Source organism: Gobio gobio, assembly GCF_949357685.1.
Source record: "Gobio gobio genome assembly, chromosome: 3".
Taxonomy (NCBI): Eukaryota; Metazoa; Chordata; class Actinopteri; order Cypriniformes; family Gobionidae; genus Gobio; species Gobio gobio.
Window position 1 is genome coordinate 22098734 of NC_137099.1, and position 23393 is coordinate 22122126.

Here is a 23393-nt window from a genome sequence, read left to right on the forward strand (position 1 = left end):
CTACCCATGCATATAATGGTGGTAATTTAAGATTAGGGGGCCGTTCACAGAGAACATGAGATGCTGCACAATAGAATTCAACTGCAGAGGTGCTACGCAGCTGGAACCTGACACTGCCTGTGTCCAAAATTGCATACACTGTCGCTCAGAATATGCATTTTTGACTAAGGACTTTGTGGCCATTTGAAGAAAAAGAAAGATAGGCCTACAACATTTTTTCTTCATGTCATCATTGGACAAATCCTCTCCCTTGGCCTCATGGGATAAAGTGTTCACTGGAATCACACTTTAGAATCTCACCAGAACCAGGTGGTTCCTTTTGCCCATACGGTTTCATGATACGGTGAACTCAGACTACAGGGAAGTGTGCACATTCTGATACAGCCACTGCAGCTTAATGCTATACATCAAATATATTGTGTATATAGAGAAACAATTAAAACGCAGCACAGTAGAGCACAAATTCACATGCTATACTTGGCCAATCAAAGTTATTAAACTCTTATTAAAGATGCAAACAAGGAGTTAACACCCTTGCAAACCTATGAGACATGACAACCTAGGATTGAATTAATACCCCAGCCAGATTAAACGCAGAGTTAAAATGACTAGGTTTGTATTTTTAAAGTGTAAAAAAAAAAAAAAAAAAAAAAAAAAAAAAAAAAAACAAACCAGCAACATTCATTTGAAAAGTTTATTTCACCAAAGTTCATAATAGGGGCAGATAAAACTCATTTTCTTCCAGATGGATTTGGAGTTAGGCATCCTCAGTGAGGAGTTGACTGGCTCTTCACAAACACATGATCATACTGTAGAAGTGATAATGAAAAGACAGGCACTCTTCAGAGTGGTCTACTACAGAAGTTAAAACTGAATATCCCACTCCAGCCTATGGCTGTAGTGACTAGTTGGGAGACCATCTTCTGACTAAAGTGATGTGACTTGTCACCTCACAGAGTCCTCTACATCTTGCCCTTGGTGAAGATCTGAAGTTGATAACTTATGCCTCACATTGTTTCTCCTGTTCAATGGCTGCAGGAGGGGGAAAAAAAAGGGAAAAAAACCCATTGAAGCAAAACATGTATGAGACACAACTAGAAAAGTAGAAAGAATGCTGCCACTAGGAACAAAAATATCAGAAGATACGTGATGCAACTCATACTTACTCTCTTTGGTTGGAAGAGTGTTCTTCTCTTGCGTCTCAGTCTTCTTCAGCTTGGTCTTGTCAAACTGAGAGATCTCAGTGATATTTGGTTTGTCAGCCATTGTTTTACTTCAGTTTTTCTAAGGGGAAATAAATGGGATCATCAGAGGAATTGCAAATAAATGTATAAACTTAAGCCCCCCATAACAAATAAGTGCACTTGCAAGACATAACATGCAACAAAGTAAAATTCCAACCCTCTCACCTTACTACTGCAGCAGAACAACTAACCAAATGTAGGAGATAGAAATCAGGGATTCTGAATTGACCCTTATATTGGATTTCAACAATACAATCTGACTGCTAAATAACCGAGGCTCTGTTTAATTAATGTTGCAGGTGCAACTTGTTGACAATTTTGCTCCTTTGTTTTCATTGGTTAATTGACTAATTGATTGACAGTTTTGTATGTTTTTCCCAAAAATCCCATATCAAAATGTGCCCTGGTTACAATATATCTTGAAATTATACTATAATAACTGTATTTTTTTTTTGTTAGACATGTAAAAAAAAACAAAAAACAATTATAACCATGAAAAAGTATAATTTTATTTATTAAGCTATGATGATGCCACATTATCAAGTAGGTTACAATGATATTTATTGATGTGCTGTCGTAGACCACTGTGTAATTCTGTTCTGCTTGTCTTGAAAAGGAAAAGATCAAAGCATACAGCAAATTTCTGATAAGACATCGATGGCATTGTCACTCAAGCACAGCAGACCTCACATCAGCAAATAAAGTGATGGCATTATCAAGCCAATCAGAGCGCGAGATGCGCGCGGCCGTGTTGTGATACATGTGCGCGACGGAAGCGCGTGCATTTGCACGAATGACTTGAGGCGAGGTTTCTATATTTATAAAATAACAGTTTGACACTTAATGTAGTCATCAGATTGTCTGTTTCACTGGATATTTTATCATCTCTTCACCGAGAGGTCATTCATAGCGGGTAAAACAATTATAATATGATCAATTGCTGCCTATTTGAACGTGATGTGGTGTTTTTGGAGGATGTAACGTTAGGTTAAGCTCTTATTGTTGTCAACGAATGAAGATGCTTCATTATCTTTATAGTCCGAAATAACCTTCCTACTGTATTCAATTATCTTATATCTGTTCTGCATCGCTGAGATGAACGGGCGCGGCTGATTTATCTTTCTGTCATAAACAGTATCACGCCTTGACATGAATTTTCAAGAAAACCAAAATTTCTGCCAAAATGCCATAATTTCTAACCAAAACTGCAGTCACTTGGTATATTAGTCACCGCTGCATTAAAAGAAAAATAATAAACCAAAATGGCAGAAATATTATGAAAGCTCTTTGAATGAAACCCCATATTAATTTAATGATTTTACAGCGACAATAGGCTAAAGTATGGTGTTGTGATGAAGGTCACCATGGTAACTTTTAATCTGTAGGCTGCACTAATAAAAATGTTTACTGGTTTCCACTTCTGTCTAGCAATATGGAATTAAATGTTATACTGGATTTGCTGTTTTTAATTTTAGATTTGGAGTGAATGACCTGGACGAAAAAAAATCCTTATAATAAAATCAACTAGGCATATCTGATGTCTGTAACATACTAACTTAGTCCAGTGGTTGTCAACTAGAGGGCTGGAGCCCATAGGGGGCCTCAGAAAGCTTCCAAAGGGGCTGCATTATTATTTAAAAACATTCACCCCATGAGCCAAATACATTGTTAAGTGTACATGAAGCTGTTTAAAGTTATTTCATTTTTGTATGCTTATTGATCAATTCTAGCATTTATTTTTTGAAGTATGTTCTTGTGTTCTTGTAAAAACTATGTTTACTTGTATTCCAAATCCACTTTGAGAGTATCAGAAACAAAACTAGTCTTTTTATATGCTCACAAGACTGCATTTATTTGATCAAAAACAAAAAAAAACAGCTATATTATGAAATATATTTTTGTGTTCACTCTCACTTTTGATCAATTGAATGCAATGCAGAATAAAAGTATTAACTTATTTTTTTAAACAAACAAGCAAACTTTTAAACAGTAGTGTACATCAGATATACAATTATTTATATATATTTACATTTATTTATTTAGAAAATAAAATGTATGACCTGAGGCAAAAAGGCCTATGCATGATAAAAAACAAAACTAGCAGGGAAGGTGAAATGTGAAAAATAATCTTCAGCTAAATCTTTAAGGCATTTTGTTTATGTATGCATAGTCAGCTTATGTCATATTATATGCTCACAATTCAGCACACAATTTGGTAATACAACTCAAATGTGTGTACTATAAAATGAAGAAGGAATAGCTTTAACCAATTATGCAAAATATTTTATGTGCATCTTATATCTTTTTTATATGCATTATTGTCTTCATAGCTCATGCTATGCAACATACTGTTAATTGTTACTTTTATGTTGGAAAAATAGTTGTTTTGTCAATTGTTGATGACTTTTTTTTTTTTCTTTTTTCATCAGAAGCACATTGTTTATGCACCAGATGATGTCATATCTGATCTTTATTTTCAACCTCTGATTGGGTATCAACGAGGACCATGGCCTCCTCCGACCAAGACCAGGAGTCACCGCAGAATCAGAACCACTACTTGTGTGGTTCTGTAGCAGCGTTCGCCAACATCACCATCACGTATCCCATACACAAGGCGCTGTTCCGCCAACAGTTGTTCGGAGTGTCGGCGTGGGAAGCTGTGCGGCAGCTCCAGAGGGACGGTTTGCGCACACTGTACCGAGGTATCCTCCCACCGTTACTCCAAAAAAGCAGCACTATTGCAATTATGTTTGGACTCTATGAGGACTTCTCCAGGTTGCTGCGACTAAACGCTCCTCATGCCCCCATCCTGTTAACGGACAGTATTGCAGCAGTCTTGGCTGGAACCGCTGAAGCAGTCTTGACGCCATTCGAGAGGGTCCAAACTTTACTGCAGGATCCACGTCATCATGGTAACTTTCAGAACACTGCACATATTTTCCGTGTTTTGCTTCAGCAACATGGCATCCGAGAACTTTACCGTGGCCTTGTCCCGATCCTACTCAGAAATGGCCCTAGCAGTGTTTTTTTCTTCGGTTTGCGGGGACCGATTAAGGAACTGCTCCCAGAGGCCGAGTCAAAGGCAGGGCATTTGGTTAATGACTTTGTATGTGGGGGGATTCTGGGAGCGGCTCTCGGAGTGGTGTTTTACCCTCTGAATGTCGTTAAGTCTCACGCACAAGTACAGATTGGAGGGGAGTTTCGGTCCTGCAGGGTGATATTGGCGACCGTTTTGAAAGAGAGGGATGGGAAGGTGAGCCGTCTGTTCCGAGGTGTGCATTTGAACTTCCAGAGATCTGTTTTCTCATGGGGAATCATAAATGCTGCATATGAACTATTACTGAAAATGCTCTGATTGAGATCAGAAAGAGCAAAGGGGGAATTAAACACCATCCAAGAAGGAGAAAGGAGTGAAAATTAGTCTTCCTTACTCAATTTCTGCTGCTAAAAACATGTTTTTTCGATTAATCGTTTTTTTTAATGTGGTCGATTCAAAATCGGTTCCCAAAGGCCACGAATATTTTTTTTTTTCCATATTTATTTCCACAAACATTGAACATAAGATTAACGTAAATCGAATTACTAGTCTTCTCCACTAGATGTCACCCTCTTATTTGCCTTGCACGATGTTACAAAGGAGCGAGAGGCGCGCCTGTCATTCATTCATTCATTCATTCATTCATTCATTCATTCATTCATTCATTCATTCAGTGCTTAAATGGCACTTCAGGGGTGTTGTCGAAGTTTGTAATACTGAGGTCAAATGCTGTAGTAATACTTCAAATCTGCGGAACCATTTGATGAGACATCACCCAGACGTTGCAACACCCCCACAGCCGAGCACACATCCGCTTAAAATAGATCACATACATGCGAATGCTTGCCTTGCATTATGATCATTGTATTAAACTTGAGCGTTCACTTAAGCACGTACGTTAGCCATTATAGACATATTCAAATAAACTGAGTCAATAGACAGCGCAGGACCAATAATTCAAACCTAATAGCTTATATTATGAACAGATTTCACGTTAAGGTATTGTTGTTTGTTACCACGGCAACTACTTGTGTCCAGGTATGAACGCGCTTTAGGGCTGTGCGATATTGAAGAAAAATGCGATATGCGATATCCTTGTTAAATAATGCGATATTCGATATGCGATACAATATTACTTTAAGTGTGTAAAATCTTATTTCCCCAACTGATATCTTTCACTTAAAGCATAACCGACTGTGTTTACATGAATACTCATCAAGATATAACTGTGTGTGTTTTTGACAGTTTGAGTGTGTAACAAGACACGAAAAAAAGAATGGCTTGTGCGCACGTTTCGGTCTGTGTGTCAGACAGCAGACAGCACGAGACTGCAAGGAGTTGTTTTTTGCAAGTTATTGCATTTAAAGGGTTAGTTCAACCAAAAATGAAAATTCTGTCATCATTTACTCATCCTCAAGTTGTTCCAAACCTGTAGACATTGCTTTGTTCTTCTGAACACAAAAGAAGATATTTTGAAGAATGTTTGTAACAAAGCAGATAGAGCAACCATTGACTACCATAGTAGGGAAAAAAATACTATGGTAGTCAATGGTTGCTCTATCTGCTTTGTTACAAACATTCTTCCAAATATCTTCTTTTGTGTTCAGCAGAAGAAAGAAACTCATACAGGTTTGGAACATCATGAGGGTGAGTAAATGATGACAGAATTTTCATTTTTGGGTGAACTATCCCTTTAATAACTCTTTTTAACGTCAAGCAAGTCACATAAGTAACAGTCATGTGCTCAGTCTATTCTCTGCTATATGCATCAACCTAAAACGTACACTTTTCACAATGATGAACCTATTAAAATCATTCAGATATTGCGTGCCCTTGCGATATGCATATTGCGATATGCATATTGCGATATGTAGCCTACATTTGCGATATTTCGATAATTTCGATATATTGCGCAGCCCTTGTGTATGAAAAGTAACTGCACACATGACAGGCTGCAAAATCCCAAGAAAAGCTTGTCCTTTACTGAAAATTGCTGAAAATCATCCAATATCCTTTTTATGTTTTAGAAAAAAATATATAAAAATATCCATAAAAACTAAATTGTATAAAATACATCTCAGATAAAAAAAATTTGAATAAAGTTGCATCAGAATTGTATTGTATTTAACATAATTGTATGCATTTGAAATATAGAGATGGGCTCTGTTTTAATGTACCCAAGTGTACCTAAAATAAAAAGAGTTTAATATATAGGTTTGTGGCTCTTAATTTATTTTGAATTACCCACTTGTAAACTTATGTTCACTGTTCTTTTTTATAAATATTATTTGTATTAAATTTATATTCATTGAGTTGAATCAAGAGTCGAAATCGAATCGATTTGGAACATCTGAATCGATACCCAGCCCTGCAATAGACAAAAAGTTAAAGTAAAAGGATAGTTCCCCCAAGAAATTAAAATTCTGTTTTCATTTATTCATCCTCATGTCCTTCCAAATCTGTATGAATCTACGGCTAACTGAAAGGGAAATGTTTAATTTGATCATTTTTAGCAATATATCATTTTTAATCAAAAGGAAAACACGTTTTCTAAAATGTGTGATACACTACTGTTCAAAAGTTGGGGTTGGCATGATTTTTTTTATGTTTAGTAAAAGAAGTCTCTTAAGCTCACCAAGGCTGCATTTATATGACCAAAAATACAAGAAAAACATTAATATTGTGAAAAATAAAATGTATTTGTTAAGCTGACTTTTCAGCATTAATACTCCAGTCTTCAGTATCACATGATCCTTCAGAAATCATTCTAATATGCTGTTAAATATTTTTTTGGAAACCATGATACGTTTTTTTCAGGATTCTTTGGTAAGAACTAAACAAATATTTAATTACTACATTAGTAATTTCTCGCTAGAAATTATGTCAGAAGTGGAAAATGTTGGTAAAAACGTACATTTACACACGAACTGACCAGCAAATGCAACTTTCAGACACCATCTTTTTGTTCCAGCTCTACTGTCACAGAATGGAAAGCACAGGATTGTGGGATATCAAAGGCAACGAAGGATACAAATATGATGCCTTCAAAAATCGATCAAATGAATGTACCTCAAGAGCCAGGAAGTGAAGCTAACATTGGATTCAGAGGTGCCTTGACGCCTTGAAATGTGTCCTCCGAAGGCAGCATTTTCCAGGTTTCGAACGCAGCCATTGTTGACCTCAACTCAGATTCTCCTGTGATACGTTCCCAGCATTCTGACTGTACTGTGGTCTTTTAACCACAAAGTATTCAAATCTCTAAGTATGTCATTACTAGGGTGGGAATGTGCACAGTTTAAACTGCTACCATTTTTTGGCCGCCAGCTTTAAATATAGTTTTGCAGAATTAGCTTTGGTGCCGCCAAGTGCTGTAGACTCGTCACCATATGACGACTTGGGTTCCAGTCCAAGCATTGATCAGTCATCTGGAAACCAATAAACACGCGAGTCAGTTTGGTGTTTGTGGTCACTGTAGCTTTCATATGGTAACAGAATCATCCCATCTGAGCCAGAATTCTTCATGCTTTTAGTGCCCATTGAAGCTATAACAGATTATTTCAATGACATAAGCAATGATTTGGCCATGTTCGGTTTGTGTTTCTCATGCACTAAAAGCTTCTTTGAATCACTCCCAAATATATTTGGATTTTAAGAAGGTGAGACCACAGATCTCAGTTGATAATGGCAAAGTGCCATGGTGCACTTTGGATGAAATTGGTTGTCTCTGTAAATGCAATTCGGTGCAGTTTTGTGCACCTCTCAGATTTCACACACTGTTGTCAATCTGGCACCAGTTCTGAACAGCAGTGTGAATGGTTTGGTTTAGTAAAGGGGCGGTTACAGTAGATTTTGTGTTCTATTCAGTTCCATTTACAGTAGTACTGTTAAAGAGTTTGGGGTTGTTGCAATATTTTTGAAAGAAGTCTCATATTCTCACAAAAGCTGCATTTATTTGATCACAAACACAGTAAAAACAGCACTTTTGTGAAATATTATTACAGTAGCCTACTATTTAAAATGCTGTATGATTACTTAAAAAAAGAAAAGAAAAAAATTCCCCATGAGCCAAATACATTATGTTTACAAAGTTTTGTTTTTGTTTTTGTATGCTAATTGATAAATTATATAATACGTTCTTGAAGTATGTTTACTTACATTCCAAATCCACTTTGAGAGTATCAGAAACAGCTGCATTTATTTGATCAAAAACACAATAAAAACAGCAATATTATGAAATATATTTGTTTGTGTTCACTGTCACTTTTGATGAATTTAATGTAATTTCTTTTTTTAAGCAAACTATTAAACAGTAGTGTATTTCAGATGTAAAATAATTGACATATATTTTATATTACTTTATTGAGAAAATAAAATGTGTGACCTGAGGCAAAAAGGCCCATGCAGGATAAAAAGCATACTATATGCATTTGAAATGCAAACTCCTGCAATCACTTACTTATGACCCTAACTTTCAGCCAGGAGAAGATGTCATCAGGTGGCATCCATCATTGGTGGGTCGGCAGTGATGTCCAGTCACTGCCCATCTTCTCCTGGCTTCCAGCTCAACTCTTCTTGCCTATTCCAAAGCCAACAAGGGGCTCTTTCTGCCTACACGTTGCAATCTTCATCTCCCTATCTGCTATTCCTAAAGCTTTGAGCATCTTCCACAAAGATTGTGCAGGGAAACCCCTGCAACCAACCTCAATTGGAAATAGCCAGGCCTTCCTACCTTTGTTCCTGCATTATTGGACCTGGTCCTGGTACTTGTTTGCTTTCCTTTCTGAGGCCTCCTCACATCCATCTTCCCATGGGACTGTCAACTCAATCGTAATGATCCTCCTTCCCACCTCAGACCAGATGGCCACGTCTGGCCTTAGGGATGTTTGGACAACCTGGGGGAAAACATAGTTTCCTTCCCAGGTCCACACTCATCTCCCTTGATTGTTCTTCCTGCATAAGGCTCTTTTTGGTCTTTTTGGAGGAGTGTGGTATCTCTCCCTCCCTGATGACCTGATAGATGGCACTGGACTCTTATAGGACTGGTGCTTTTTCCATCTCTCCTTGGAGGACATTATCCTGATTCCATTTGTATCTTCCCTGGCTAAGTGCAGTTTTACATCCTGCCAGTATATGCGCCAATATGCCTTTTCCTCCACATAGCACACTCTGTCCTCCCTCATTCCCCACCGGCACAAGTTTACTGGTGATGGAAGAGTATATAGCGATTAGAGCAGGTAGGAGATGTGAACGGGCTCCAGTCTCCAAAGTTCAGGCTACATGATCTTCCGCTTTGGCAGGTCCCACTTTGTCCAGACTCCACGGCCTAAGCCCTTCGCCCTTCATCCTCCAGGTGCAAACTTCTTGACCTCCTTGGTTTGAACTTCTTTTTTGCCCATGCTGCCATCACCAGGTTCCTTTAGGATCCATCTAGCTTGTACATGGTTTGAAGTTGTTAAAGTTAGGTCATCCATTAAAGCCTCTTACTGGAGGTTGACGAATGCCGGGCTCCATTACCGGCCTTCCCTGGTGCTGCATTCCCATTGTTGTGTTAATAAGATCATGGGGGATTGATCCATACGCATTAGCCAAAATCAAGCCAGACTACTGTAAAAGGACACCCGTATGTTCCAAACACCAGAGAAGTCTGGGCTGCCACCCTTCTGAATTAATGTATCAACATACTTCACCATGTAGGTAGTCATCTTTCGCCAAGACAGAGAAAATAAATCTTTTCCTTCAACACTCAAGAGAGAAATGTTTCTCAGAAGAGTCCGCTTCCTTTGGTATAAGGCATTCCTCAACTCTTTTCCAGAACAACGGGATAATGCCTTGTGCCCATATCTGATGCAATAGTTTCTATAACCTGCAGAACATTGGACATCTCTTGTATACTTTATAAGGTATACATCTTGGTTCTAGATGCTGATCAGACGTTATGTACATTTTCCTGTACTTCTTTCCATTTTAGTTCACTAATGTCAAACACTTTTAGTTCTTGGTGACCTTTTGGGTGTGTGCACAATGCATGGCCCCTAAAAGTGTCACCGTGACGCTATTTCCTTTGGGCTGGTCAACCTGCTGGATCTTGCTTGAATATCTTGGTGAATATACTGTATGTGTCCTTCATAAGGCTCGCTTGTGCTCCTTCTCCTTTCTCAATCTCCGAAACCTTTCTACCTATCTCCGGTTACTCAGGATAATATTTTTGTGATCGATACCGTTAGGCTATAAACATTTTACCGTCACTTTTGATCAAAATAATGCATTGTTGCTGAATAAAAGTATTAATTTTAGTCAAAAAAAAACTCACTGACCCAAACATTTGACCCATATGCAAATGTGGGAGAATGAATACACAAGCTTTCCTGCATACTATGAAGTTGAACTCTGACCTGCAAATTCATATAGTAAAAAGTCGTTTGAGCGACAGAGGACCAAAATATCGGTTTAACCTCACAAACTAAACATCAACATTAAGGAAAATGAGTATAAAGTTTAAAATTCTAAAAACACTTCTTGAGCACTTAGACTATTCATCTTCAGTTAAGAAAATATATCTGATATAAAAAGAGAATGTGAGAGTAAAGTATTTAATCTTGAACTTGGCAACATTTCAGCTCAAAACACTGTATAAAACAACTGCATGTGAACTGCGAGATGAAATCTTTATAAACATTAATATTTACCTCTTTTATGCTTAGGAGATTAAATACAGTGAACATTATGGCAACTATCCCTTTAAATCAAGTTAATTTTTAGTTATTCATGTCTAAGTAAATCAAACGTTGTTCATGTGTCAGTTTACAATTGTTGATAATATTATTTTACTCACGTTTACAATTGAACATGTTTTAAGCCTTTTCCCAATTATTATCTCCTGACCTCAGTTTGTTCATGCCTGATATTATCATCTTAAGCTATTCTAAATGTACTGTAGATCTGTTTAATGCAAATATTTGTGGGTGTGTGATGTTAAGTGTGAAGCAAAGACTTTGTATTGGTTTTTGTGTTTTTTTATTTAAGAAAAAACTTCATATATTGAATGAAATGCGAAGGCCTACTTATTCTGATCATCCAATGTTATTCTGTAATTAAGATGTTTTGCATTTTAAATAATGTCACCCTTGTTGTAACTGTTTATTGATATGCTCAAAGAGAGAAAAGAGGTTTATAATGCCCTTCCGTCACATAAAAGTACATACATTTTTGCATGCTGCATCATTTCTTCAGAATTTACATATGGCCTACATTAAATAACTAGCCTACAGCAAGTAAACACATGCTTATTAGTTTAAAGACAATTCTATTTATTTTTACTCTAGTCAGTACTATGTGTACCAGACATTTACAGCATCTTCGTTATATTAATTATTCTTGTCTGGCTTTCTCTGGGCTGTTTGCATTTGCAGTGCTGAAATAACCCTTGTTTTGATGGAGAGTGCACAAACAATAGTTTCCAACAGGGGGCGACGATAGCGTGTCTGAACTGGTCTGAACCATAGGTCTGAACTCAGAAACAGTTCCTACGGTTCCTACACACACGATGAGCTGGAAGGTAAGTTAAAAGATTTTTTCAAAGATGAAAAGTGTGTCATTCTTTCATAGCTTAATATGCAGCGATGATAGCTAGTCATTTTTATGTTGATTTGCCTAAAAACTTATAAACACTGTTATTTTTGTGGCGCTGTGAAAACATTGCTTGTTTCATTTGGAACCATTGGTGCATTCAAGCCATGTCGTAGCTAGTTACCGTAAGTACGAGATTTCAACTTGTAAAAAGCGTTAAGCTCGTAATTGCAACTTGTAAACTAGGAATTCTATAAGAACTCCTACTTGTATCACGTGACCGCTGTACCACTTGACTGCTGCAGATAAATGTAGGCACTGTGTTGCCAAAGAAACGCAATATCCAGTCTGACCACAATACATCTTTTTTTTAACCATAACGTTACCCATCTTCTGTAGTTGATAACTGCAATGTCTGCTATTGAATATATCGTTATATTGACATAGTTTAAGGCCTTGTTCAATCTACTGCAATGACAGCATTTTGATACTAATGATTTGTACTTTACTTTGTCATCAGACTCTAAAATAACCAGCAGGAATATCACATTGCCCATTGTTATGTTACCGTCCTCACACATAGACCCACACTCCCCTTTATCACAGTATCGATGAGATTTTCAGATCAAACAAAAACATCCACATGTTCACATTGCAAGGTTGAAAATACCCACACGCCTTTGTGTTTGATGATCTCACAATAAATTGTTTGAAGTGCACAGTTCTCTCATGCAGTGTGGTCTGCAGAGCTGCTGTCTCTGTAAAGATGAATGGACTGCTTCATCACTCTCTGATAGCATTAGCTATTAGCCCTGGCTTTGATTAGTACAATGACATTAGCCTCCTACATCCACATTGTCACCGATACGAGTGGGTGAGTGTGAACCCTCCATCACAGAAGCACAAACCAAGACTTATGAAGTGCTTCAGGGTGCTTATTAACACATTTTTGAATGCAAGACAATAAAAGTTGGTTAGGACTTTAATTGAGCACAATGCTATTGCTATTAATAGCAAACGAAATGAGAATAATGAAGAACAGTGTTCACAATGAAGAATAAAATTAATAAAAAATGTTTCATTTATGCATATTATGAATGCATTATTCTGCCTCCACTCCAACAATGCATACGGTATATGAGTCATTCAATTTAGGGTACATTTAATTTCCGTTGTTGATATTATTATATATATATTTTTTTTTTTCAAACTATTTTCTTGAGAACATTTATTTTATCCACTAAGGGAAATCATAATCTCACAAATATTTTGTGCACCTTACGTTTCAGTTTCCTTGAAATTGCCTTGCTGTCTCTTAAAATGACAGTTTTTGCAGTGTCCCAATTGAGTGGGTCTTCAAAATGACTTTCTTTCTTCTGCGGAACTCAAAATAAGATATTTTGAAGAATGTTGATAACAAAACTGTTTTGGTTCCCATTGACTTCCATTGTATTTTTTTGTCAGTACAGTGGAAGTCAAGGGGAAAACGTGACTTTTCGGTTACCAACATTCTTGAAAATATCTTATTTTACATTCCACATCAGAAAGAAAGTCAGAAATGTTTGGAACTCCATGAGTAAATGATGACATAATTTTCATTTTTGGGTGGACTATCCCTTTAAAGATAATTTTGGTCATTTTAATGTTATGCAAAAAGGCAGATTTGTAATAAAAATCACATGTATATCTGCAAAAATATGAATCTTAAAAAACAATCGTGTATATATGGCAAATGGATGAAAGAACATTAAATACGTTACATGAATTGCATCTCTTAAATGTCTGTAAAATAATGTATTTTGTCTTGATGTGAAATGCACCCCAGTTATAGAATGCGCCATATGGATATTAGCGACAGTAATGTAACATGGGCGATCCCTGCTCTTCGCCATGCACATATCAAATGAGCCTTCAGAGGGTGTGTTGGGCATCTAACAACCTCCACATCTCTGAAGCCCATAGGAATGAAGGCATCTCTCTCTTTCTTCATCAATCAGTTCTTCTACTGTGTCTGCAGCCCCTTTTTTGTATCTCCGCCCCTTCTCTCTTTCTCTCTCTCACTTTCTCTCCCAATTGATGGATTTGCGGTGTAGTTAAAACACATGCAAATGAGACAGCTGGCATCACACAAACCATGTGACCTGTCAAGGTGGGGGTGGGTTCAAAGACACGCTGCAGCAGGGAACCCTCTTTACACACATGCACACACCCTCCCTCCCTCGCTCGCTCCCTGGAATAATCCCTCCACCTCCTCCATGCCACCTTTTTGTGCTTTCATTTTTTTCTCTGTCTTAATCTGAAAGGGAAAAAAGGAGTGGTAATGATAACCAAACTAAGTCTGGGAGCTTCACCTGATTTATGTTCTTCCTTAGTGCAAATGTTTGCTCATGCATGAAGCTAATCACATATGTGCACTTGAAAGTGGCCATGCTCACACATGCACATATGCCTGCACAAACAGGCCCTGTGTGTGTGTGTGCATGTGAGAGTTTGACAGGATCAACAGCAGGTATCCAGCAGTAGGTCTGCTACAGAAAGGCTGCCAGCTCACACACACACACGCACACTCACAGACACATTCCAGCAGACTGCCCTGGCCTTGTGAAAACAGCCTTTTGCCAAGCTCCTCGCTGTCTCTCTCTCTGGCTCCAGATGATGGGTGTTTTTGTAAATCATACTTAGTATGAATGCATGTGGATGCTTATGGAGATGAGCAGGAAATACAATAAAAAATAGTTTTTAAAATTATAATTAATATGAATAATTATTCATTAATAATTCAATATAATAATAACAATTAAATATATTTAAAATTGTTTATATAATTTATCTAACTTTGTCAAATATGCAATTATTAAATTAAATATTATTTAAATAATAAATAATTATTAATTAAATAAATTATGAATTACAATTGTAGACATTACATTTTGAGGTATAAATCTTCAATTATTCAAATCCAATTTTTATCAGAAAAGAACATGATCAATTAAAATATAATAATGATTAAATCATACATTTTTTTTACAGTTTATTTTATGGATTTGAGGATAAGTGAGTTGACAATACGCTAGCAAGCAGCTATATACATATAAAAATAAATATATATGTGTGAACCTGGACCATAAAACCAGTCATAAGGGTCATCAACCAGTATTTTTTTCTTTCTATTGATGTATGGTTTGTTTGGATAGGACGATTTTTGGAATCTGAGGGTGCAAAAAATCGAAATATCGAGAAAATCGCCTTCAAAGCTGTCCAAATGAAGTCCATATTACTAATAATAATACATTTTTTGATATATTTACGGTAGGAAATGCACAAAATTTCTTCATGGAACATGATCTTTACTTAATATCCTAATGATTTTTGGCATAAAAAAACCCATACCTGTGCGAATATACCTGTGCGACTTATGACTGGTTTTGTGTATGTGTGTGTATATATATATATATATATATATATATATATATATATAAACAAATATATTAATAAATAGATAAAATTATATACATATATTTTCTAAAATATGAAATTATAATATTATTTATATTCCAGTTGTAGGCAGTTACAATTTTATTTTTAAAAAAATGTGATCAATACAAACAACAATTATTAAATTATTCATTTTTTAAACATATTGTATGGATTTGAGGATAAGAGACATTAATTATACTTCTGATTTAATGAGTTGACAATACTGGCTCTTCATCTCTTTGAGTGACGCTTCTTTTCAATGAACTAATGAGGGGGAAAAAACAGATAAAATCAAATATGTATTCTTCCTGGATAACAAAAATGATAAAGCCATCTTATATGCGCCATGAGGTTCGGGACGCAAGCTTCTGCTTCTAATTAAAAAGACACAATGATTAATTATTGTCATTTTTGCTTTGTAGATTTGCTGCCTCATGAAAAAATACCCTTTGTTTTATTGCCTCTGATCCTCAAAATCACAGAAAAAAAAAGAACAAACAATAACAGAGCACAAAAAATTACATTGTGTTTCAAGTTAATCAATTAATTAATGGTATACAGAGTCTTGACTGTATTTTAAACCAAAAACACATGATGTTTGTATATGCCAACACTTTTATATGCCAATATATTATGGATTCTAAAGGCCAGGAACTGAGGAAAGACACAACTTCTTGAATAATGTTCAATGAAGTGCCATAACTCTAAAAACATGGCAAGATAATTCTAGAATAAACTCGTAGAAGCTCCGTTCCCTGAGAGAATGCCAACATGGATGGCTGTTAATTTGGTTCTTGCTATTTTAATGAGTTTATGATGAATGGAAAGGACGGGGTTATGTTTTACTCTGTGGTTAGGAGAGATCAACTTGGCAGTATTGTCCAATGGTTTACAGTGTAAAGCAGATACTGTAGATGTGTTGTCATTTGTAGATCTAGATGCTGTGCGTTTCTCAAGATTGCAAGATCTCTCTTAAGAAGTAGCTGTGTTAAAGGTCCGAGCAACTGGTTTTCGGCTACCTGCACAAAGAAACAACATAGTTGATTCATTTTTATTATATGATATATGATATGATATGATATATGACATTACATTACATTATATTATATTATATTATATTATATTATATTATATTATATTATATTATATTATATTATATTATATTATATTATATTATATTATATTATATTATAATAAATACAGTCATTTGCGCTCACCTCTGGGTCCAAAATCTCTCATGTAGCAGTTAGTGCAGTATGGCTTATCATCATACTGCATAGAGATTTAAAAAAAACTGTGAAAATCTGAATATAGTACTCTTTCCGTCAACTACTTCTTTACTGCGGTTTGCATATTATAACACATGTAACACCTCAATGCATGTTATTATCAGTCTACAGTGTTTGGTATTATTTATGCATGAAAAGACACCATATGATAAAGTGAATATATATGTATACCTCTGCATGCTGACCAGGTGTTAGCTGTCTTTTACACTTGTGACACTTCAAACATAATGGGTGATAATCCCGTCCCAATGACCTCTTCTTCTCACCTGCATGAATCAAAGGTCAAAGGTTAATCAATCAGCCGGGTGCTTTTACTGAAGCTGGATTTATGCTGTCTTCACGTGCTATCGGAATTATCGTAAATACTAGTTTCCTAGTTAAAAAATTAGGCATGAATGCCCTCTCCAGTCAAACTTTAAATGCGACAAGCTCGTAATCACTTCAGACGTCGAAAGTAGGACATTTCCGATAGCACGAAGGCAGCATAAGTTTAGTAAGAGTCAAGGGGAGCTGTTGGGATAAATGTGTGCAGTGGTTTGGGAATTAAACCAAAATAAAACATGTCAACCTAATAAATTAGTAAATTAGAACCAGTGTTATTTTAGTACTATTCATATACTATTGAATAGTATTGATTAAGATTTTGAATTAGTTTATATTTTTATATATTCAGTTAGAGTAATTTTATTATGTGCTTTTGTCATTTTTATTACTTTATTTAACCTATTAAACTTTATTTTTAGTAATCCGTTTAGTTCTTCAACTTAAACTTTACATTTATGTTTTTTTCATCTAATATTTGTTTTATTTTTTCAACCAGGGTTTTTAATAGTTTTAGATTTGAAAATGTTTTTACGGTCATACCGACATATATGAACCCAATAATGTATATTCAGTCTTATCATATTTTAATTTCCTCTTTCAATCTCTTTTTATAACTTTAAAATTGATAACATTTACTTCCTTAATGCATTTTCCTGGTCTTATTACGTGGCTCGTGTTGGTGCATGTGGTTCGAAAGAAAAAATTGTTTGTGTTTGTAATTTTGAGTCAAATTATTCTTGCTCATCCTTTGAAACAACTCAAAGAAGAAGAATTTGGACTTGTCCTAATAGTTTGTTTGGTTATAAAGTTATTTATAAACTTGACGTCTATTGAAAAGTGCATATTATAAATACATCTTTCTTTTTTTACATACTGTAGGATGTCAAAATGATTCTCTGCTGTAAATAATAATAATAATTCTGTTAGTTTTAACCTGACACTCCAGTTACAAAGGTGGTTATTCAGAGTGTGAATCTTAGATTCCACTTCCATCTTGGATTGATTTCTCATTCATTTTGGATTGCATTCACATTCTCAGTTGGGTTGGATATATTACCCTTTCATTACCCTTTCATGTGGGCCTAGCACGAGCCCTCCTACTGAAACCCTGACCTTAAGCACATGAAACCTCTAGGTTGAACCAGGATCAGATTGAAAGTGAACATCTTGGTCAGCTTTTCTCTTCCTGGCAGAATCAACACATGCCTGCAGTCAACCTCAATAACTGAAGGAGCTTTTTCTTCGGTCTTGATGCTGAAAGCTGACTGGCTGAAAGCTTTTACTGTCCAAATTCTCCTCTTTCTTCAAGTGTCCATAGGTTTCTGCATTGCTGTTTGCCAATTTAAACAGTTAAGCCTGTCTCGCTCTGGCCTATTCCACTTCCTGCCACAGGCAGACACTTCCTGTGCGTCATGTCGTGAGGCACTGATGGCGGTTAGGCTGCAGGCTGATTAACTCTACAAAAATGCATGTACAGATAAGGCTTACACGCACTTAGTTCCACAACAACTAGTTTCATCGAGCATAAAGGCAGAACCTAAAGCTACTTTCAGCTTAACATTTAGCATGCTCTGCGATGGCCTTTTTCCGATGCTCTACCGTTAATATTTAAAACGTTATCGCACAACTAGACATGAGCAACCACAACTTGGGCACAATATAATCCATAAACTATTGAATTCCTCAACAGCAAGTCAAAATAATGAGCACACAGAAGCACAAAACAGAAGCTGATTACAGCTGACACATTACATGCAGCATCTCAATGCTTTATATTGACGTTCATCACTGTCGATGAGTACATAATACCTCAAAATCATCTTAAGCAGTATGTTTTAAGCATGTTAAAGATGGATCCCTCCAACCCCAGATGCCACTCACCAAAATAAACAGGTTTCCCACATATAGGACAGAAGCTCACCATGGTTGTAGCGGATCTCTAATAGTTTTGATGCACAAGATGTTTGAGATGCAGGAAATGTGTGAGCGTCTCAACTGTGACAGCCTCTCGGTGCAGCAAAGGATGTGGCAAGAGGTGCCGTGACAGGAAGCAAGAAATGATTTCAAAAGAAAATATGCTCAACAATGCAAACAGTCAGAAGACAGAGAGGAAAATGTTGGTCAGAAGTGTCTGTGGGTGCTGTGATATGATGAGTCTGTCGGAGCAGGGTTGGACTTAAGTCAGTCTTGCTGTTTTAAAAAGGCTTCATTCACACTTCTGCTGTGGTCAGTCGTTGAGGTTTGAAATCAAAGATGATGTCGAGGGCCGTGTGAGGTCATCAGACTTGTCGGAGTCTGTTTATGAAATGAAAGCTTGTGGGTTGTTTGCTGGATGCGAGTCAACGAAAAAAAAACAGAGAGAGAGATTGAGAGGGACAGAGAGAACGAGAGAGACACAGATGTCAGCCGCTCAGATTTCATGTGTTGTCATGGTCGCCGCTTCTCAACCCCTCGATCTGTCCGCTCTCGCTTTTTCATCCTCTTTCTCTCCATCCGAGAGATTAAAAAGCTCCAGTGTGGGAGAACGGGAGTTTAGGAGAAACCCAAAACTGCTGCCGAGCACACACACTCACACAGAGCGATGACATCACCGAAAGGCGCTTGATTGGATGAGCACAGAAAGCCGTGAGAAGGAGAATCATTGATGCCGAGACTGAGAGTGTGTTTTGTGTATGTGTGTGTTGAGATATAAAGGATGAATTAGGAGTCTGGCTCGAGTTGCAATGCACTATTGCCCTCGGTTTAGCATGATTTATACACATACACACAACTCCTCCACAACGCATGCATTGGGTGGGAAAACACATAAGACTTCATTTGAATAGGACAAGCTTTGTTATGGTCTGAACAGTTCAATCTGGAATTCCTGCATATGATTTCTTCTAAATAATAAATGGTACACTAAAAAATGCTGTGTTGTTTCAACCCATGGTTGGGTCAAATGTGGACAAACCCAACAGTTGGGTTGAAATAGCCCAGCATTTTTTAAATGTATTAACTATAGACCCTTTTCACAGACTGTGATGACGCGTTTTAACGGTCATAAATATCGTAAATCCTGCAATGTTTTTTGTATTTTCAATTTTTTTAAAAATATATGTACATTTATAACACTAATACTTTGTATTTTATTACTTTTGCATCAAATTACTATAAAAAAGTTACTGCTGCTGTGAGGGTGTTTAGTAATAGCGTCTATGGGAGTGATGGTAAAAATGAACATATTTCTCTCTTTTCACTTCTGTTATCAATCTCACTCTATTTTTTCCCTCATTTTGAAAGTTGTGAAATCACTATTGTGGCGTTTTTCTTTTGCTATGTGAGCAAATGGGCACACAAAAAATATTTAATGCATCACAGCTATAATAGTTAATTATATTATAATATAATATAATGTGAAAAGTAAAAAATATAAAAATATAATCCGGAAATGTGAAAAGGGTCTATTAACTACGACTTTTGTCTCAATAAACTCCTGTTTATTAACCACTTAAACTCTGCGGACCCTGTACAGGGAATGACATCATGTATCTGACCTCATATGTGGTACCATTTGAAAGCTTAGAATCTCTACTTTCTGGAGATATGCATCACTTTGGCATTTGTTTTACACAAAGTAAGTTATTTACACTAAATTACTCTGGTAGCATTTCCGCCTGGATTTGGCCTACCCAAATTGAAAGCTTCCCATACCCACAGTGCTCTCTAAATACGTTTTGGTGTCATTTTACAGGAAACCCTTTGAAGTTACATAAAACACTGCTAAAAGGGATAAGCATGTAAGTATATGTTGTCTGAGCTGTAATAACCCACCCAAAAAAGATACTGTTTGATTTTTTTGGCTATAAATTCATTTTTGAAAGTGTGTAACTCAGGCCCTGTGTGCTCTAGCACCCTGCAGACAGTTTTGGCTGTTTCCACTACATTCCTAGCCTGACAAGCCAGACCCACATCAAGATGTTGGGTCTGGAAACTCACCATTGGCAGGGCTCAATCCAGAGCAACGAAGAAGGTGAAGCAGAGCTAGTTGATAGATTAAACTTTTGCCGTATCTGGTCGGCAAAACTCAGAACACATCTTCCTTTCTTAAGAATGACTTCTGTGCCATTCTTTGTTCTTTTCTCAAAGAAAAGCTTAACTCCAAATCTTCCAGAGACCACTGTTTGCCAGCTTCTTTGTTTTCAAGGAGCACGCAGAACCACGGCAACTCTGCTGTCATTATGTTAATCCCGCCCACCGACTCTATAGACGATGTGATTGGCCTGACCAGAGTTTGGTTTTTCCAGCTCGCAAGCCAACGGAGAGTTGCTAGACTACCCTGGCTGCAAATTAGATTTGCTGCCGCTGGTGTGCGTCTAGATTTCTAGGCTACTATGTATACATTCCAGAAAATACTGGAAAAAAGATTTTTGTCTGGATCATGTATGCAAGATTTCTTCAAATGAATCTAAATGGAGGAATATGACCTTTTTTTATGTAATTTCCGTCTTACATAAAACTTCAAAGGTTTCCTTTAAAGCTACACTGTGTGATATTTTCCCCTATCTAGCGGTGAAAAGGTATATAACCATCCAGTGAATATTAGTTTCTGTTCCTCTCAATTCCGATTTCGTTTTAACTCCTACGGTGGCCGATTTAGTCCAAAATTAATATGGCTTCCAGTTCGACCTCGTCCACATTCGACACGGTGCCATCGAGTGTTAAAACGCGAAAGGGCGTAGCTTGAATTTACGGGTATGTCCCTCTTTGGCTAATGTACTTTCAAGATGGAGGGGCAACATGGCGACCGGCATTCGAACCCCTCACCCGTATGTATTTTCAATGGCATATTATAAACTTACGAGAATACTTTATTACTTGAAAGAAGTAAATATACATTAATGAGCACATACATTTTTGAAAGAACTGTGTTTTTAGCTAAGAATAAACTAAAAAAGTTACACAGTGTAGCTTTAAAATGACACCAAAATTGTGTATTTACACACTGTATGTGGGTATGGGAAGCTTTTCAATTTGGGTAGGCCAAATCCAGGCAAAAATCCCAAAAATTGTCCCAGAGCTTAAGAGGTTAATAAGTTAGTAAGGTAGTTGTCAAGTTTATGTATTGGATAGGAATTGGGATTAAGGGATGTAGAATATGGACTTTAAAAAAATGCTTGGTTGTTTCAACCCATGTTTGGGTCAAATATGGACAAAGGCAACCGTTGAGTTTGGTTTGTCCATATTTACCCAACAAGGGGTTGAAACAACCCAGCTTTTTAGAGTGTAAATGCTCACCTGTGTGTTTATCTGCAACTAATTTGTAAAATCAATATAAAATCAAATTTTATGAAAACAGATTACAGAAGGGCCTTGTGACACTTAAGACTGGAGTAATGATGTTGAAGATTCAGCTTTGTCATCACAGGACTAAATAATTCTGATCCAATAAATGCAGCCTTGGTGAGCATAAGATGTTTAAAAAACATACAAAAAATCATACCACGCCCTAACTGTTTAATGGTAATTTATTTCATATGAATAACATGACACGTACCACAGAGGGTTAAAAGTGGGGTTCTGTTGGGCAGGTAAGCATCAGGCATGAGTTTCTTCTCAGCATTTGGTCCAATGGCTACTCTACAGTCTTGTGTATGCTGAACCAACTTCATTCAGTGAGGGATAAAAAAGCATTTCCCATCAAGCCTAACTGGGAACTTCACCAAACAGCAGAGTCAGAGCCCGTCCACATGAGCGCTTGTTCACACAGACCGCACACACACACACACACACACACACACACACACACACACACACTCGCTCACTAACGTCTACTGCCAAACTACACAGAGAAGAGCAAAACAGGGTTAGAGGAAGGGAGGGCTTCTCTTTCTGTCCTTTTTTCATGCTGGTTTGGTTTGGCTCTGAAAAATTAGCCTAAATCCTCTTCTTTCTGGCTGAGAAATGGAGGAGAGTGGATATAATAAGAGTAGGGGAGAGTGGGGTAAGCTATGTCGCCCTCTTAATCAAGCAAACTGCACAATTTTTGCCATGTGAATACATATTTAGAAAGTACTCACCTTATACAGCTGCAAGTGACTGGAAGATGAACACGAGAAAAATGGAAATCATTTTTTATTCAAAACTGTTTGCATTTCAAAGTATATTTTCTACATGGCACATAAAATTAATTTTAAGGTCAAAGCAAATTTATTCAGGTCAGAAAATATACATTAAACATGCTGGTGAATTGCCAATGAACATGTAAATTCTTTGGCTAAAGATTAGCCATGAATTATTAAATGAAGCACCCTAAATGGTAGCTGTGGGATAAAGCGAGTCAGATGCTTTGGGCTAAGTTGTGTCAGTGTCTCAGTGTAGTGAAAGCTTTGCTTCGAATTTAGGAAAGATTATTACAAAATGTTTCACTATATATTCAAATATTCTGAATAATACACCTTTTTCTGGTAATATATG

General features: G+C 36.7%; 3 protein-coding genes across 3 annotated transcripts; 1 reads left to right on the top strand and 2 right to left on the bottom strand.

The window, feature by feature from the left end:
• Window positions 1–1000: 1000 nt before the first annotated feature.
• Window positions 1001–1266, bottom strand: LOC307123808 (thymosin beta-b; the record flags this gene model as incomplete). The annotated part of the gene is made up of 2 exons (XM_079812526.1): window positions 1001–1032; window positions 1167–1266. The coding sequence occupies 2 exons, from the start codon at window positions 1264–1266 to the stop codon at window positions 1001–1003; spliced, it is 132 nt and encodes a 43-aa protein (XP_079668652.1).
• Window positions 1267–3750: 2484 nt separating this feature from the next.
• slc25a51a (solute carrier family 25 member 51a) lies at window positions 3751–4599 on the top strand (the record flags this gene model as incomplete). The annotated part of the gene is made up of 1 exon (XM_079811652.1): window positions 3751–4599. The coding sequence occupies one exon, from the start codon at window positions 3751–3753 to the stop codon at window positions 4597–4599; it is 849 nt and encodes a 282-aa protein (XP_079667778.1).
• Window positions 4600–15396: 10797 nt separating this feature from the next.
• LOC307123098 (cysteine-rich protein 1) lies at window positions 15397–19504 on the bottom strand. The gene is made up of 4 exons (XM_079811488.1): window positions 18819–19504; window positions 16785–16879; window positions 16542–16596; window positions 15397–16343 (listed from the first exon to the last, which is right to left on the bottom strand). Exons 1-4 carry the CDS (start codon window positions 18859–18861, stop codon window positions 16297–16299), a joined length of 240 nt encoding a protein of 79 aa, XP_079667614.1. The 5' UTR covers window positions 18862–19504; the 3' UTR covers window positions 15397–16296.
• Between the last annotated feature and the right edge of the window lie 3889 nt (window positions 19505–23393).